Source organism: Amphiura filiformis, chromosome 2 (genome assembly GCF_039555335.1).
Source record: "Amphiura filiformis chromosome 2, Afil_fr2py, whole genome shotgun sequence".
NCBI lineage: Eukaryota > Metazoa > Echinodermata > Ophiuroidea > Amphilepidida > Amphiuridae > Amphiura > Amphiura filiformis.
Window position 1 is genome coordinate 32336893 of NC_092629.1, and position 18908 is coordinate 32355800.

The window sequence follows — 18908 nt, forward strand, 5'->3', positions numbered from 1 at the left end:
TACTTCCCGATACGGATGGTCGAATAAATCTCAGCATTGAATTGCCATGATTGGGCTATTCCATTTAAAATCCACACTACCCCTGCGGAAGATTTTGTAAATATGTTACACAGGTGGAGTATGTTTTTCAAATGTAAATGGTCAGGGTTAATCATTTTGAAACCCATACTCCCTCTGTATCATGGCTTTACTAATATCTTCCACAACTGGAGTGAGTATTTCAAATGGAAGTTACCCAGCGGTCTATTCTATTCAAAACTCGTAGTGTGGATTTTAAATGGAATAGCCCATTGCACTGAATGGAAGTTGATCCAGAAAGGTTTATGGTACCCGGCGTTCAACAACTTATCGTGGGAAACGACCAAATTAGTAAAGAATTCAGTGTTTATCATTAGGTTTGTCAAGTGGAAGCTAAAAACTTGTTGGGTCTGACAATATTTAGCAACATTTCATTCCGATGATTTTTCACACTTATCGCTACTTTGTCAAATATTGAGTAAATACACCTAGTCTTAGTTAATTGAATGCACAGTAGCTATGATGTTTTTATGATGCCAACTACCGCTTTTAGTTTAGTGGGTCAAGTGGGGTCAAATTATATGCTACAATGTTCAAATTTCAAAATTGCTCAGATTTGTCAAAAAAACACACGAAAGTATTCCTCAGAAAAGGTATAGTTTGACCTATTTGCTACATACCGTTCTTGAATTATAAACAAAAGAGTCAAACTTCAATAAAAATGGTCCCAAATTGGTCATGTAAAATGAAGTCAAATAGGGAATGATTCTCACCATCTAGGATGATTCGTTACCTAGGAAACATCGCAAAAATAGGTCATGGTCAAAAGGATCTATAGGCTGCAATGGTGGTTGATCTTTATTATCGGATTTTGGCAATAACATTCTAGACAGTAAAAGCTATTCCTTATTTGACTTCATTTTCCATGATGATTTAATTTGAGACCATTTTCATTGAAATCGAAACACTTTTAGATTTTTACGTTTATAACTCAAGAACGGTGTGCCGCAGATATGTCAAACTAGGAATACTTTAGTGTGGGTTTTGTCAATATCTGAGCAGTTTTGAAATTGGAACCCTGTAATATGAAATTTGACCCCTGTTGACCACCTCTGACATTGTTTGAATTTTCTAACACAGCTTATCGTTTTCTACCCATTATTTCTGATCGAGAGACGTCGACGCGTCGATTCGAAGTTGATTTCGAGGGCGCACGATAGCCTCTTCTTCCAACACAACTATATGTAAATAGCTTTCTGTGGCAAGTTTCTGTGTGATTTCAGTAACTTGCTGTGCGGCATAGAGTGAAGACGGACGAAAACGTCCTAGGCTATTCTGAATAGGGCATTAGTCTTTTGACTTTAGCGCAAGATGTATCTGTGCCTTGTTATTGCTGTTGCAGTATTTCAGTTTTTAGCTGTTATAGATGAAACAAGTCAAACCAACGTAGGAGAAGGTGATACAATTAATTCCGGATCCAGCATTGGTGGTAGCGGTGGTGGTAAGTGTTCAAGAGAGTATATGGTGTAAATATTGCAATGTTCAGAAAGAATTGGCTCCGATACACTTTTGTTGTGTCATAAAAACCAATGAGGACCAATCACAGCTGGATGAGATATATGGCTATGGGCAAGTGAGCATTCAGAAAGAATAGAGCCAGATACACTTTTGTTGTATTATTATTCATGCTTTATTCAAACAAAGTTCACATATAAAAAACACACATTTGACCAAACAGGCGAAACTCCCTCCCTGCAAACCTAATCCTAAGGTGGAAAAGTCCTCTGAAAAAGGAGAGGACATAAAACCCCGGGAAAAGTCTGCAAAGGTCATTAAAACCAATGAGGACCAATCACAGCTGCATGAGATATATGGCTATGGGCAAGTGAGCCGTCCTGCTTAATAACATTTTTGAAAACTGGTTGCAAAACATTCTAAGCATAATTTTATTTACGTGTAGATCAAATATTTTGCACAAACTTTAATAGCATGCTTTTAAAATATTGTAGTATTTTTCATATAAAACGTTCTTAAACCGTTTTAATAACCTTTATATAACCCATTTAAATGTTATTGAAAAACGTTTTGACCAAACCAAAGCACGTTTATTAATAGACATGTTTTTGTTTACTGGGCTTTGCCTCCTACAACAGAGTGGCTCGAAACTAAAGTTGTTGTTTTTGTAGGCTAATACTTCTTCATGGCAGTGTCATCTGAAGTCATCGTGCTTAGTGTCACGAATATAAAAGTTGAGTTATTATCATGGTAACGTTTACATGGTATCACAAGCAAGTGCGAAATCTATCTGTGAGGTCAAATTTGGGCAAAAACGCTTAGTTGTGGAGGAAATACCAAACAGTCGTTTCTTCGGGCCACATAAAAACATCTTCAGTATTTTTTTAATTCTAAAATCTAGATATAAATATCTAGGTTTAAATTTTTTTTTGTTGCTCAATCGATAAGGCGTTTGATAGATAAGGCGTTCGACTATGATGCAAGAGGTTGCGGGTTCGAACCCTGGCAGTGGTCAGTGCACTCTCGTGGAAAAATTGAGTTAGCTTAAATTCCCCTGGACAAGGAACCTACTGCTAATTGTCTCGTTGTAACCCGAACGAAACTCGGGGAGCTGATCCTGGTTGCAAAGGTCCCCGCGAAGCTCAATTGTGGATGTCTAGGGTGTGCGAAAAAGTCCCTGATTTGTTGTTAAATGGTTTATGGAATGATAAGGGGCCGTAGTGATCAGCGACAACCTGTACAGTGTGCTGAGGCTCGTGGAACAACGTCTAGGTGTTGTACCTGTGCGTAGCGCACTATAAAATTTTGCGCCTTTTCTTTCCTAATATCAGGGTTTTCGCGTCTGGTCCCACGGACCTGACGCTATAGTGCTGGAATTGACTTAAAGTGCCCAGTGCCACATTTCTAGATTATATTTTATAATTTAAAACTATTTTTTCTCTAAAACCCAATGCTATAACACCACTCACTCACACCACCAACAGAGTAATAAAATCTATACATGTGGTAGCCCTCCCTTTTCTCCTTACAAGAACAATGACGACACGCATATACCAGAGATTTCCCTGCACAAACTGGCTCTTTGACCCATCGTGAAATGTGGAATATATGAAACTAGAATTATATTATTTTGTGACAGGGGATTGCTTAAATATATTAACCCTTAATAATCTGAGGAAAGATTAAAAGTTTTAAGTTAAATAAAGTTATCAAAAAACGTTTCAAAACGTAAAAAATTGGCCAAAGTTCTTTCCTATGTGGCTTTTCACCCTTTTTGGTAGATATTGATGCGTTTTTTTGAGTTGGATATCCGTATTGCGCGGTTAGTGGATCTTTGTAGCCATACGAGGCAAACTAGTTGGATATCCATATTTCGCGGTGAGTGGTTTTTTGAAGCTCTGAGGGGCAAACTAGTTGGATATCCATATTGCGCGGTTAGTGGTTCTTTGAAGCCCTGCGGGGCAAACTAGTTGGATATCCATATTTCGCGATTAGTGATTATTTGTAGCCATGCGGGGCAAACTACTTGGATATCCATATTTCGCAGTTAGTGGTTCTTTGAAACCCCGCGGGGTAAACTAGTTCAATATCCTCGTTTTGCGGTTAGTGGTTTTAACGATCCGTAACCACCCCAACCAGCTGCACACCTCATATTTTACTTATCAAGATACTAGTTTCTTAATGCTATGGGTAATAGAATTATTTAGAAAATTAATAGCTGAACCCCATAGTTCAGCCAGGGACTGGAAACGACATATTGATGACTATTGTTATCGGAGTATCTTTTTACGACCTTCTATTACATGGGTGTAGCGCCGAGGACGCGGTGTTTGATTTCTTAATATTTACTCATGTTGCCCTTCAAGATAGCCTATTCCAATATTTTCTAAAGTTATGTCAAATTGTGTAAAATCTAAATGATTTTTCGCGCATAATTTCTGTGTAGCGTGGAGAATCATTTACATGGGATTTTGGAGACAAAATGTAATAATTTTAGGGAAATATAGAATGTTGGAAGAAACAGATTAAACATTTTCCTGGAATGTGTACACCATACTCTTTCTGTTCCTATAGATTTCGAAACTGAATTAATTAAAATCTCATCATTGTAGGCAAACATGTTATGTAGGCTTCTATTGCATCGTTAAAACAAGCCACGCACCGTCTTATTCTATAATACGTTTACGGGACCCTTGGACATCCAACCGATCGATATGGACGTACCATTGGTATGGAGAGGAGGCATTTCTGTGGACCATAGATCAATATAATAATAATATTTATTTGAATTACAAAATACAAAAGTAACAAAATAACAGTACATTTACACACACAGGGTACTACACTCCATATTGATTTGAAAGAACCACTGTAAAATGTCAATATCGTACTTCGGAAAATAGGCTACTAAAATTTGAAAATGATATATTAAATCCTTAAAAAAAGATAAACTTTGACCGATGTTTTAACTACTTTTTTACAAACGTAATCGGACTTTCTGACTCCCTCCCCCCTAACGAAAGGACTTTCGTTTATAGGGCTTCGTCGAACTTTTGGGTTGTTCCCTAAAGATTATAAGGGATTAAACGCTTGAATGATCCTGATTGTGAAGGTCCCCGCGAAGCTCAAATGTGGATGTAGAGGGTGTGCGAAAAAGTCCCTGTGTTGTTGTTAAATGGTTTACTATTCAAACAGTATACAATCAGTTAGACAAATACAATTTGCACATGTCACTAAAGTCTCTTTTTTTATAATTGTTCAGACATAACTTTCAACAATAAAAACTAATAATTGTCAAGATGTCAAACATTCTTAACAGTTTTATATTTAATTACCACCAACTACATTTATTTTTTATATGTCTACTAATAAAACGCCATGAGAATACATAACTAGTATTTGATTCCTGGTTCTTCAAGTCTGTTTCCATGCCCACAACGCACCCAACCTCCTCTCTGGACCAGACGCATCCCCTTTTAAAGGAATTTTTTTATGATTTGTTTTTGTGATTTGACGTATTCACGTACTCAATGAATATTTGCATTAGCCGAAGGAAAAGGTCCAAATTGTGATGAAGTTTAATAACAAATATCACCACTGTTTCTTGCAGCTTCATGGCAGTCATGGGGTCCGTGGGGTACTTGCAGTAAGACATGTGGTAATGGAACTAAGATTCGAACCAGGACCTGTTATTGTCGTGAGTTATTTGTTTAGAATAAATCTAACGAGGATCTAACCTACTAATTCTCTGAACACATTCTCTGATCTCATTCAAATCTCAACTCAAAAGTCGCCTGTTTATTTCAAATACCGTAAACGTTCGCCTAATGGCGCTATAGAGTACATGGAAATGAGAGAGCGCCATCCCTGTAAAAGCCGACTATTATCACTGATCATTAAGGGTACGTGTAGTTAAAGGGTGAAACCTATCGACACATACAATAAATGAACAAGATCGAACAAACTTGTTCATGATATTGCGGTAATCATTCACCTGATACGTTGTGGCCCAGTGAGCAGAGCATTAGACTATACGCCGTAGAAGTGACGTAGTTAATCGGATTAACTACCATAGCAATAGATGAATACAATTTTGGCAATATCGCCCAGCACTACAACGTTCATGCGATACCGATGCATTGAACCATAGATTTCAAAGAAATGCTAATTACTTGCACCTGTAAGATTAGTCTCTTTGAAAAGAGCGGTATTGTATTCAATCTATTATTTGATTGAAGACAGGTGATGAGTGCAACCTGCTGCAGTGCAGCGCGGTATATTCAAAAATTGTATTCATCTATTGCTATGGTAGTTAATCCGATTATGACGTCACTTCTACAGCGTATAGTGCAAGGATAAATAGCACTTGTGGAGAAGATTGATGGTTCGAATCTCATGCAGTAATTTCTGGCAGATTATGATGTCTGTCAATGTTTTTTTTTTCTGATTTGAGGAAATTTTATTCTCTATTTTCTTGATTTTATCTTTAACATTGTTTATATAATTTTATTATTTTATCTTGTATGTGTCTTTTTTCATGATTCTTTGTTTTTATCGTTTCATTTTATTGTAACTCAATCCATTCAATCAAATGTTGTAATGAACCTATTTGATTGTATAGGCATTTGTTATGTGTATGAGACGAATTGTCGCGTCCGACCAGAGAAGATGATAAAAGAGGAGGTCGCTCGCTGCCCACATCAAATAAATAATGTGTGCATCCGCCTATTGATGGAAACAATGATCTAATCCGATTGATCAACTAATACGATAAGTGGCTTTGCGAGTCACGACTGTCTAGCTCTAAACGACGCATGCCCGGATATCAATTTGTTACGTCAGTTGACCGCGAAATATAATTTCTGTATTGTTTGGCATGACTGGCTGCTAAATTTGACCCGAGATCCCTGTGAAAAAGACCCGCATTTTGGATCCAAATAGCATTTTTGGACACGTTTGGACACAAAACGGGAGTATATGGAGAAACTGACACGAGTTTGAATTACTGATTACACTGGTTTTAAGTTTCCGTAAACTGCCGCAAATATTCAAATAGTTATCATTTAAATGTTTTATGACCAAAATGTAGGGAGTCACACGATGACCACAGAAAGTGTGTTATTTTATTCAAAAAGACTGATTTCAATACAATTTTGGGGTTTGGGATCATACAATATTTGTTGCCGAAATAGGGGTGCGCAATTTTATTGACGGAGACTTTTGTAAATTTGGGAGCCCCTTCCGAAAAAATGATAGCCCTCTAAGAGGATTCAAAAGATAACCTCTGCCCCAATAATCCCTAGCTATATTTGTTTGAAACTGTTCCACGGAGGATGTATCATAATATGCTCAGTCTTCAAATGATATAAATAAAATTTAAATGAGTAAACGAACAAACTGAATAGAGGCTGTGCATATGACGTATCATCCCGTAAATATGGCGGACTACTCAAATGCATTCAACAAAAGCATGATTGCATCTACCGCGACAGTTCGTCTCACACACATTATAAAATGCACTACGATCAAATAGGTTGATGACAACATTTGATTGAATGGACTGCACTGCGCCATGATTACGGGGAAGAAACCGGTTCAAATCCTTTGTTTGGAGCCAATCGATAAACGCAAGGCCTCTATAGCTATCATTGAATACTGTCTAGGATTCCACAACACAATGAGAACATGTTATAAGGCGCTTTGATGGCCACACAATACCCCAATGGCTTTCCATATTATGTGCAGTCAACAACTATTCAGCATCGAAGCCCGGTATCGAAGTTACGTAATGTTACTATGTCAACGGGATCACGCGCTTAAGTAATGAACCACGATCGAAACAATCAGTACAAAACAAGGCATACCAAAATAGCGTGATCGTAATAATCGCCATACAAACCATCAGAGTCTATAGCTGTGTTCACACATGCACTTATTACCGGTAATATTTTATCTAGGCTTATGTCCGATCGAATTAAATATTTCCGCTAATCCCTTAGTGCGTCCACATTTGTCGGCAATAGCGCTATACGCTGGCGAAGTTACGTAATAATCGGATTAACTACCATAGCAATAGGTGAATCATGCTGATTAGTTGCACCTGTAAGATTAGTATCTTTGAAAAGACCGGTATTGTATTCAATCCCTCATTTCAAATATATAGTTTTGGTTTCTCTTTTGTTCAGAAACCAAAAATCAAGGGATTAAAAAGTAGAGCTGATCTGATCTGCAATCATAACACTATTATGCTGGGAGGACACAGTATAGGGTATATAACCAGAAGTATACAATAGCCTATTGTGCTAACATAATTATTATCATGATTGATATCGGAAATCTATCCCGCGGACGACAGTTGATGCTCTCTGTCGAAGGTAGGTGGCATATATTACACTCACGAGTTCTAGGCCTAGAAATCATATACATGCGCGTATACTGAAGGATGGGGTGGGGTGGGGGAATTTGTTTGTATGAAACATAAACGATGCATGGAGATGATTTGATTATGAATTAGTTTATTATCCCAGGAAGCACAACCCATACCTCTTTAAGAGGGGGCTCCCCTCCCTATATAACCACCTCTTTCCTAAATTACCCCTTTCCCCCTCCTCCTCCCCTACATTCGATATCTTCATCTCGAGCTCTCCTCCCCTTCTCTTTCACTTCCAATGCTCTCTCTCATATTTTCTCTCTCTCCCGGCCCATATCCCCTTGCCCTCCCCCCCCCACACACACACCTCCCCCCAATCTTCTCCCTCTATCTTCTACTTTTGCAGTAAAATTGCTTCAGTAAAAGTCATTAGGTTATTAGAGGTCATATAATGGCCTTCCATCGATTCTGGTACATGGGATTAAGGACATGAATCGATTTTGTTTATAGCACCTATACAATTACAGTAGTGGCCCTTTTGTAATGTCGAATGCAAATATTTCGATGGTCTATATATTTTCACAGTGAAATCAGCTTAGGCTATTTCGTAGTCTCAAGCCAATGCTTTCAAACTAAATCAATGCTTTCAAATGTAGACTGTTTTGTTCGACTTCTCTGCTCGTGAATATTGCACTGCGAAATTTAAACATTTCTTTTGTATACTTAGATCAGGTAACTCGAAAATCCTGTAATTTTATTCGCCACACCACTTATAAGAAACTGAAACCAAAACCGAAACTACCTGTCACAAATGTTTAGTTTTAAACAAAAGGTAGAAACAAAGAGTTCGATATCTTGTGATTCAAGTGGTTAGGCAGGACAATAGGAAACCACGTGACCAAAACCAAAACCAAAACTAAAACTATATATTTGAAATGAGGCAATCTATGATTGCAGACAAACAGGTGATGAGTGCAACCTGCTTGTAGTACAGCGCGAAATGTTCAAAATTGTTTTCACCTATTGCTATGGTAATTAATCCGATAAATGATGTAACTTCGCCAGCGTATGCCCGACGTGTTATGTCCGTTAAAGCCTATTACCGGTCATAAACCCCTTCTTTCTACATGAGCATCATCAGAAAATTTAACCCGATTTTAAATGTTTTCACTGAAAATTCACTTTCAATAAACGCCCCTCTTTAGAAAAAATTACAGACAATGCGGTAGGTATGTCATGTAAGAAAAATGCAAATTCAAAAGTTCCAAAATTAAGACCAATTTTGTATTTATGTAGGTTCTATTATTATTATTATTATTATTATTATTATTTTAGTTTGACAAAGTAGTCCCATTTTACAGTAGACTTAGCTCTATATCGCATTTTATACATGTAGGCCCTACTATGGTGGACATCTTTGAAAAAATGACAAAAATATAAAAAATTACACTGACTCCCATCATCATGCTATTTTTTTCTTGGTGGGAGGTCCCAAATGTACAAAAAGTCGGCTGCAATAAAATTGCCACCTCCCATATTTCGGCACCAAAAAGTTTATCACCCCCCCCCCACCGTTTAAAAAAAAAAAAAAAAAAACAGGCATCAGTCTTTTTGAATAAAATAAACACACTATCTGTAGTCATGCTATGTTGTGACTCCCTACATTTTGGTCATCAAAAATATTTTATGACACCCCCTATTTTTCTTTCCGTATATATTTGGGACCCCTAATCATCTTATAAAATGCAATTGCATGCCTTTCTGTTATCATGCTTATGGCTTAATAAATTTCATCTCCATCTACATCCAGGGCCATACTGCCCCCCACTGAAACCTCTGGGGTTAACATTTGCTACCCCCCGAAACTCGTGTAGGTTATCCCAATAAGGATGGTCAATTGCTCCTGCGCCTGAATCATGGAGGGTGCGATGGAGAGTTTTCAGTGCCTTTATCACTACAGGTATCTGCTCCCCGACCGTATCGTGACCCCACCCCCCTTGCCATGTAATAGCGTGGCTATCTCCTCCCAAAGCTTTTTCTATCCCAGAAATACTTTCCGTGTCTCTCCAAATTTTGAGTATAGCCAATGTTTCCTTGTCATTCCAATTGACCCCTCTATGGAAACGGGAAATCACAAGCAGCAAATAAAAAAAAAGAAGCTAAAAGGAAATGTAAGAAAGAACAGATTTTAATGTTCATTTTCAATGATTCTACCTGTTCAGTAATTCTTCCTGTTATAGTGAACGCTCCCATTTACTCATCTAACGGTGATGTCCGAAAAAATAATCGCATCCCCAGGCCTTGCCGTTTGAGGCGAGCGATCGCTCTCGATTTTTAGTGAGCGATTTTCCACTCGCCATAGACACTAAATATCACTCGCTGCGAATCTCCCAAAATCAGCCACTGAATCAGCCATTTCAGTATTTAATCGATGCTGTACTCCCTCCAAGCGTAGAAAGTGAAAAATGTTAACGCGCTTCGCGCGCATTTCAACATAAATGTACATAAATACCGTGTCAAGACAGAAACTCTACTTGATTATTTCCTAAATAAGTGATATTTGTGAAAATTCGACCACTCGCCTACAATCATGCTAGCGAGTGATTAACCACTCGCCTTTAAAATCTAAACGGCAAGGCCTGCATCCCGCTAGTTTATATTAATATTTGCAGCTGCAGCCATAAATTACTCTGCTTAAAATTTTCCGCGAGTGATATAGGCCTACTCACAATTATATCCGACAGCCCAATAGTGCTGCGTGTCCACACGTAATTACTATTACCGGACGTAACGTTTCGATCGGTCTTAAGGGGGTACTACACCCATCGCATTTTTACGGGTTTTTGCATTTTGTGAAGAAATGAGAAAAAAAATTTGGACATAGTGGTATGCAAAATGAAGGGGCAAATCTTCTCGTTCTATTGGTGGCATCGGTATCAATGTAGCTTACATGCTTTTGAAGGTAGAAGCCAAAAGGTGGTACATCACTGATGTTTTAAATTCACTTCATTTTGGAAAGCTTGCTATCAACGGATTTCGTTAAAATTTTGGATATGTGTTGCTAACGCATTAGAGAAATAATGTTGATATGTAAAATGGGAATAAGTGGTTCCTGATGGCTTCATGAACTTGGTGATTTTCAGTGCTCCACATCTATCAAAAACGAACTGGTTAAAATGCTTCTATTTTCAATGTTGAGCTATATTTTGTATTTTTAACTAGCGACATTATTTCACTGAAACTTAATTAAGCCATAGGTAACAGGTTACCACAACCATACTACAGCAATGTTGAAAAAATTGCATTTCTCGTCACCTATACCCACCATATTTCGTAAGTGCGTTAAGCTTATATTTGCGATTTTGGTAACTATTTTACCTTTTGTTTTCTAACCCATTTCAACTAGGAACTCCAAAATTGATACAGTGATAGCATATTTTAAGCGGAGTCATATCATTTGTAACTTACCTATGATTGTCGCTATCCAAGGCAAAAAAATCAAATATTGTGTATATTTCCATAGAGTTCTGCACGATATACGGTAGCCGAATTTTGACACACGACAATTTTGACAAGTGTTCACCCACAATCCATTGCGTTATACGAGTTGCCGAGTTTGTCGAGTTTGGGTATATATTTAGGTATTTTTAAGATAAAATTCCGGCGTATGGGGCAAAATATCCCAATACGGAGCCATGGAGAAGGAAAAACAAATTTTAGACAAGCCAAGACAGGCCGGGCCGGGGCACAGGAATTTGGGAAAATTTGGCAGATCGAAGGGGGATTTTTGGGACACGACTGATTTTTAAATAACACGCACAAGGCTTTGGAATCACGTCACGGGTATGCCTACAGAATAGAAACGCAGTCAAAATCATGAAAAAATTCCTGCACGTTATCCGGCACGCTCAGGCCTATAACGTAGGCCCTACGCTCGAATTTAGACATTCCCATCTATACAATTTTAAAGGCCTATCCAGTGATCCCAGCAAAGTGTGAAAAATTAAAATTGTTTATAAATGTCTAAAAGTGAAGGATAAGTCATTTAAATTGTCATTTAATATTTTTGAAATGTAGGCCTATTTGGCATAGGATCCTAACAGCAGTAGGCCAATTGACAAAGTTGAAGCCCGATATAATGTAGGTGGCCTATCATAGGCTTATCCCGGCTAGTAATCAGATTCGTGTAAAAATGTCTGATGATTTTTTTTCCCGGGATGAGATTTTGTCTTTAATACTCAGCGTTTGGCTAAACCACGATAGGCCTACTATAACAACAAACAGGGACAACAAAGGCGATTATGAAGGCCGGGGAAGGGGTAAGATTATAAGAAATTCAGTTGGTAGGCCTACACCATTTGGAAATCCCCCAGTGAGCCCCTTATCATGCTTATTTCATCATCTAATATTTTAATTATATGACTGCCCCGGGCTATAGGCTAACCTTTAACTTTCATTTTTCCGTGTTACCTTTAAAATGTAGGCCTACGCCTATTATTTTGCGGAATTGTACGCCTATACTCGTGCTTTTCACCGCTGATTAAGTTTATATTATCGCAACTCGCCATCTGGGGTGGTGAATTTCTTTCCCCATGCCAACAAATCTTTGTCCTCCCCACTTTGACATGCCAACCCCCCGCTATCGACATAGGCCTACCAAAACATTGTCCCCTATAGGCCTACATGGCAACCGGTATACTTTTAGGCAGGCCGAGAAGGGCAAGCAAGTTTTGGCACGTAGGCCTATATTATTGCAAAAGCCAAGTATTAATATACTCCTTTAAAATGCCTCTTCTGGCACAAAAGAAATACCGGTAGCAGAGTGATGCCACGTGCACATGTGCATTGACATTGGCCAATATCTATGGGGTGTAATAGGTCTACTATTATTTATTATTCACTTTTTCTACTCACTTTATTAGGGCCTACCATTTAAAATGTCTAAAATTGCGGAATTGTTAAAATGTCTTAATTTGCGGAAATGAGCAAATTTCTCATACGTTCAGTGCCGTACATAAGGGGGGCAATGGGGAAGCTACCCCAACCCCTGTGGAAAGTCCGCCCCCCCTTTGGGCCCGGTCGCCCAGAAGAATTTTACTAGGGGCTTTTTTTGTACTTTTGAGCCTATTTTGTTTCGTTAAAGATTTCCCCCTTGAATGAGGGTTTCCCCTTTCACTCCTTTGCCCCCCCCCCTTAAAAAGTCCTAGCTACGCCCATGATCCCCCATGACGTCACTTCACGGGGAGGGGGGGGGGGCACAACATACATTTCTGGTGGGTATGCTCCTGGGGTATGCTCCCCCAGAATTTAGTAGGGTCCGGGGACTGAGCTCCCGGGGGTGCTGACGGCGTACCGGGGTAGGCCTACATGCCGGAAAGGGATCATTTTTGGAGCTGCCAATAAATATAAAAGGTGGTCTTTTGGAGCTGCGAATAGTCAAAATTGGGTCTTTCTTGGCTTTCTGGGTGAATAACGCCTGAAAAAAAAACAGACATGTGAAGAATGATCGAGCGATGTAGGTCTAAGAGCTGAAATTGTCAAGTTTCCGTGTTTACGTATGCCTGCGCCTGCGCCTATAGCTCTATTTTGGTCACGGGTCTTTTGGGGCTTTGGTCTTTCCGGGAGAGCATACCCGTATGGTCTTTTGTGTTAAGTTCCAACGCTTAAAATTCAATTTTAATAACACGACGGTCACAATCTTGATTTTATCAGGATTTTACCAAGAGAAGGTGCTAGGCATACATGCTCATGTTTGAATCTGGCAACTTTGAACTTATGCGGTAGTCTTGTAGCCGTCCGGCCCTGTTCAGTTTTATACACGCATTTGAATAGGAATTGTTTTGCGCACTTACCTAATGTTTATGGAGCACATTTTCTTCATTAGTTTGTCAAGTTGATGTCAAATGTTCTATTCTATATTATTTGGCAATAGTGTTTTTTTTGCCTATAGTATGTCCAAACATGGTCCAATGTTGTAATTTGTTGTTTTTGATCGCAAAGGTCGGATATTTTTATTCCCGATTTAACTGTGCACCCGCCGGAGGGCTTCGCAAGGGTGCAGAATTCGGTGAAAGTTTGACGGTAATTTTGCCTTTTTTGACACTAAAACGCATTCGATCCTTAATTTTATTTCAACAAAATTTTTGATTAGGTAGCATATTAATGAGGCGGCTACAATTTTTTTACCAAATCTTAAAGTCTTATTATTCTCAAATGTCTGACCTGTGTATTTCCTATTGGTAATACAAATTGACGTGTCAGCCCTAAACATACATAGGCAGGTCGTATTTTGGACTGGTAGCAAGTTTAATACTGTATGTGAATATCGATGGATGTTAGAAACGGCAGAAACCGGTTGTGACGGAGACTACGTGGTAGCGTCCTTAACAACCAGTCAACTTTAAGACAAATAGGTGAAAAGGACACTTTCACGATGTTTTTCATATTTTTTTTTATTTCACATGATCAGTGCATATATCGCCTAGCTTGAAATGATAAAATATTTTTTTAGACCAATCAAACCAATATATGGGTGTAGTACGCCCTTAACAGCTCTTAACTCTGGTCATCTTCAGCCTTAAATTGTCGGATTTAAAGCACATTACGTCGGATATAGTAATTTTTTTATATCCGACGCTCATTCACACTGCCACTTATATCCGATACTATTACCGACGTAATTTAAGTCCGGTAATAGTCCGACTGTGTGAACACGACGAGTCAACAATAGCTCTATGTCCGACGTGTTTATATCCGAGCTATTACCGGTCATAACTAACCGGAAATGGTCAGCAGAGCTAATGTCTCCTTCTCTTGCCAGTTCATTCCTCTATTGCGTTTGATATTCGCACCTGCTGCATCCATGATGATTTTGTTTTATCTCTCACTGGTCACACTATTTATACTCTGCTTCAAATCAGTTGCGCGAGTGATTTAATTTAACCCGGAAGTGTTCTTCACGCTGAATCACGCAGAGAGGTGAAAGGTCACAGTTATATCCGACAGCCCAAAAGCGCTGTTCAGTGTTCACACGTAATTACTATTACCGATCGTAACGCTTCGATCGGTCTTAACAGCTCTTAACCCTGGTCATCTTCGGATTTAAATTGTCGGATGTAAACCACATTACGTCGGATATAGTTATATCCGACGCTCATTCACACTGCCACTTATACCCGATACTATTACCGACGTAATTTAAGTCCGGTATTAAGTGGTTTAAGTCCGACTGTGTGAACAAGGCTTATGTATATACAAACCACAAACAGTGCTTGGTTCCGATACAATCACGGAGTTACGTAACTACTTCGTGTCTGATAGTTATATGATCAATGGTCTGATCTACTTGGGATATCCTTTTAAGAAAAGAAAAAATAGCTGATCATTTATAATGCATAAATGAATAAAGTAATGTAGTTACCCAATTTGAAACATTGAGGCCGTTCTATTTTTCAAAGGTCATTTAACTGTTAAATGTAGTGGAATATATCACGCATTGATAGGTAGCAGGTGGAGCAAATTTTGTCAGCGGTTTTTGTTGCCGTTTGTTCGCAGTGCCTATTTATCTAAAAAAAAAAAATAAGAAAATTAAAAATTAAATTAAAAAAATTCACAATATTCGTTCGTAAAATGGGGACAAAATCCAAAAACATTTCTTGACCCTTCTTCACATAAAAGTGGGGGCAGAAATCAAGATTCGAACAAGTACCATTCACCATTCAAGGCGCACCCTCTACCGACTGAGCTAACGGGTCAGACAATAGAAGGGTGTAATTTTGAACTGAAGAATATTAAAAAATATGAAGAAATTACAATGTTATAAAAAGATTTACCAAAATGAGTTACGTATAACGTATGAATCGATTTACAAATTAAGTCCAATAGCACTTTGAGAAAGAATACCTGAAGAAACTCCAAAACATGTGATGCTCTAGCAACTAACCTAGTGACCTAAAGTATTGGGTCATGTCACGATATTTTTTTCTGAGGCATTATGTCCAGGTTGCTCAATTTAACATACACGTATCCTTAATGCTGTTGAGATTTTACAAGGATGGCGCTCTCACATTTCTAAGAATCCAAAAGCGCCATTAGGCGAACGTTTACGGTATTATGTAATTTGTAAAGTGTTTAAGATCTATTGTATATATGTAGTGTAAGTTTGTAGTTAAGATAAGTAATGTCAAACTTCGGAAGCTGATGTACTGTCCGTTGGGGTCTAGCGAGACTGCGCGATGGGCTTATTCTCCATAGGCTTATTGATAATAACTAAGGGCTTGTGGTCGGTTTCCAACACAATAGACTTGCCATACATGTAATGATAGAACTTGCGACATGCGAACACCACAACCGAAAGTTCCTTCTCGATCTGTTCGTACTTCTATTCCGTGGAAGTCATTGTGCATGATTCATACGTCTTGGAGACACGCGGAACCATGTCCGAACTTGGAAGCGTCACAAGTGAGCGTTACTGGTTTAGTGACATCGTAGAAATTCAGCAACGGGGCGTTACTTGTCAATTTCTGATGAGTCATTCTTAAACATACCTACACATGTTGAGTTAACCCTACAGGGTGTCCCTGAAAAAACTGTATATCGTCGTAAACTTAATTGTTTGCGTATTTTAACGCCACCACTGAACATAACTAAATACTTGGTGTGGTTGAGGAATAATTACCGGTATCAGCTATCACATACTTTTTGAATTTTGACAATTGACCATGTCGTTCTCGAAATATACGAATTTAACGAAACTCCCTCATTTTCAAGCCTTACCACGGATTCAAATATCAATCGATGATCTATATTCAGAGTGCTAAGGCCATCTTGATTAATAATTCGTCTCAAAGCGCCCGCGCGCATTAGTACAATCGCCTGTTTATTCGCGTTATTTTCCTTGCTTGAGTAAATTTCCGGGTTTTTCGCTGTTTAATTTTTTTCGATCCACCACACACAAATCTCACGTCTGACATCGTCAGGCGTCAAAATAGCCTTAAGCGTAAAGCTCAATAAAAAGCCTTCATCTTGACCACAGTACCACCTCTTGAGGGATGAAAAGGTGATATATTTTTGCCACAGATAAATGAAAGTAAAAAAATAATAATAATAACAAATAATAAAAACCGCATTCCGTTTTAGGTTTGTAACTTGCGAAGGGCTTTGAGACAAACTTTTAGATGGCCTTGTCACTGAGCATCATCTGCGGCGCATGATCCGTCTGCTGTCATTGATAGATATTGACTCCGTAGAACGGATTGGAAATTATGTAGTTTCATAAAATTCTGATTATGTGATTATGTGATAGCTAATATGTTCCTCAATATCATCGGTTATTTAGTTACGTTTGGTTTATGCGTTAAAGTACCCAAAAATATAATCAGTTCCCGACGATACAGTTCTTTCATACAGTTTGGGATATAAAAATATTATCCTGTTTTGCCAAATGAAACATAGCTAAATAATAATCCTTTAGTTAGTCCTAGCTGGCAATGAAAGTACAATTCTAATATTTGGGCCAAAAACGTGCGTTTTTAGGGTATTTTTCATAACAATCAAGCCAAAAGGCGTTTACTAAGACTAATTTCAGTTTATGTATTCTTAATTTTGGAAAAGACATGTTTCATTTCTATAACCAATCATTTAATTACAGTAACACAAAAAATTGAGAATCAGAGCAAAATTGCGGCATCTACTCAAGATTACGAATGCTTGGACTTGTTCCAAGTCTTTGATTTTTGTGACTCGATTGTCAGAAAACATGACAAAAATGCATGTTTTTGGCTTTTATTCACGAAATTCGTAAAATAGTGAACTTTTTCTTTTATCTCCAGTTATTACTAAATTAATTATTAGGATTGAGCTATGTTTCATTTTGCAGAACTTTGTAATATTTTTTTAATCCTAAAAAATTAGTGATGTATTTTTCTGGAATGGGGAGTAGTACATTGTACTATATACAAAAGGGTTCTACCACCCCCCCAAAGTTTCCAACTGGCATAAAAAAGTGTTTGCTTGTACGCCAAAACGACTTAGGCTAATCGTTGATTAATCTTTGATTCGGATGCGCATTGTTAACATAAAGCAAACTATTTTAACCATTGGTTGGAAAACCCTGTCAGTCTATTACCTAATCTTTTATTTCTTTTCATTTTTTAAAATCTCTAGATCGATGTCCATCTGGCTGGGTATATTATGGCAAAACTGAAAAGTGTTTTGAAGTATTCACTGGTCCATTAACACATGAAGGGGCACAGGACTACTGCGCAGAACAGGGTGGCAATTTAGCCATGGTCACTGGTGATGAGTTAATCTTAGTACTCGAACAAAACTGGGGAATGGATTACCCATACTGGATGGGGTTTCTCCTACAAAGGGACTCAAACAGCTCCGATTGGGAGGTACCCAACCAACGGGAGGTCCCGTGGAAGGTACCGGTTGGAAAGAAGGAGAGTCATGGGTTTAGAATACCAGCAATACCACCCAATTTGTCCGACTATTTGCAGCTTTGTTTGGCACTTGATGTATGGCATCCTGGCATCTCTACCTATTTCTACCTATGGGATTGGCAGTTACATCCCTGCAATATTACTATGGGAGCATTTCTTTGTGATAAAGGTGAGTGGTGGCTATATGGATTTACCTTGGGCTATTCCATTTAAAATCCACCCTACCCCTGTCCAAGATTTAGCCAAAGTTTTCCACAGAGGGAGTCTGAGTTTTGAATAGAATAGCCAATTGGGTATTTGAAATACTCACTCCAGTTTTGGAAGATATAGGTAACGAAAGCCATAATACATGGGGGAGAAGTTTTAAAAGGATCAACCCTGGCAAATTACATTTGAAAAACACACTCCACCTGTGGAAGATATTTGCACAATCTTCCACAGGGGTAGTGTGGGTTACAACTTGAATAGCTCATTGTCGATGTACGCATTGGTGGAAAATTATGCATCCGAGGTGTTATTTATAAGCCATTTAAATAGAGACGCACTAAGAAGCCATTTAA

General features: G+C 38.4%; 1 protein-coding gene across 1 annotated transcript in view; it reads left to right on the forward strand.

Annotated features, from left to right (window-relative positions):
- Positions 1–1389: 1389 nt before the first annotated feature.
- The window catches only part of LOC140140033 (uncharacterized), a 65992-nt gene continuing 48473 nt past the window's right edge, over positions 1390–18908 (forward strand). The window contains exons 1-3 of the mRNA XM_072161846.1: positions 1390–1519; positions 5144–5230; positions 18068–18517. Of these exons, the coding sequence (XP_072017947.1) occupies positions 1390–1519; positions 5144–5230; positions 18068–18517 (667 nt within the window). The remainder of the gene's footprint in view (positions 1520–5143; positions 5231–18067; positions 18518–18908) is intronic.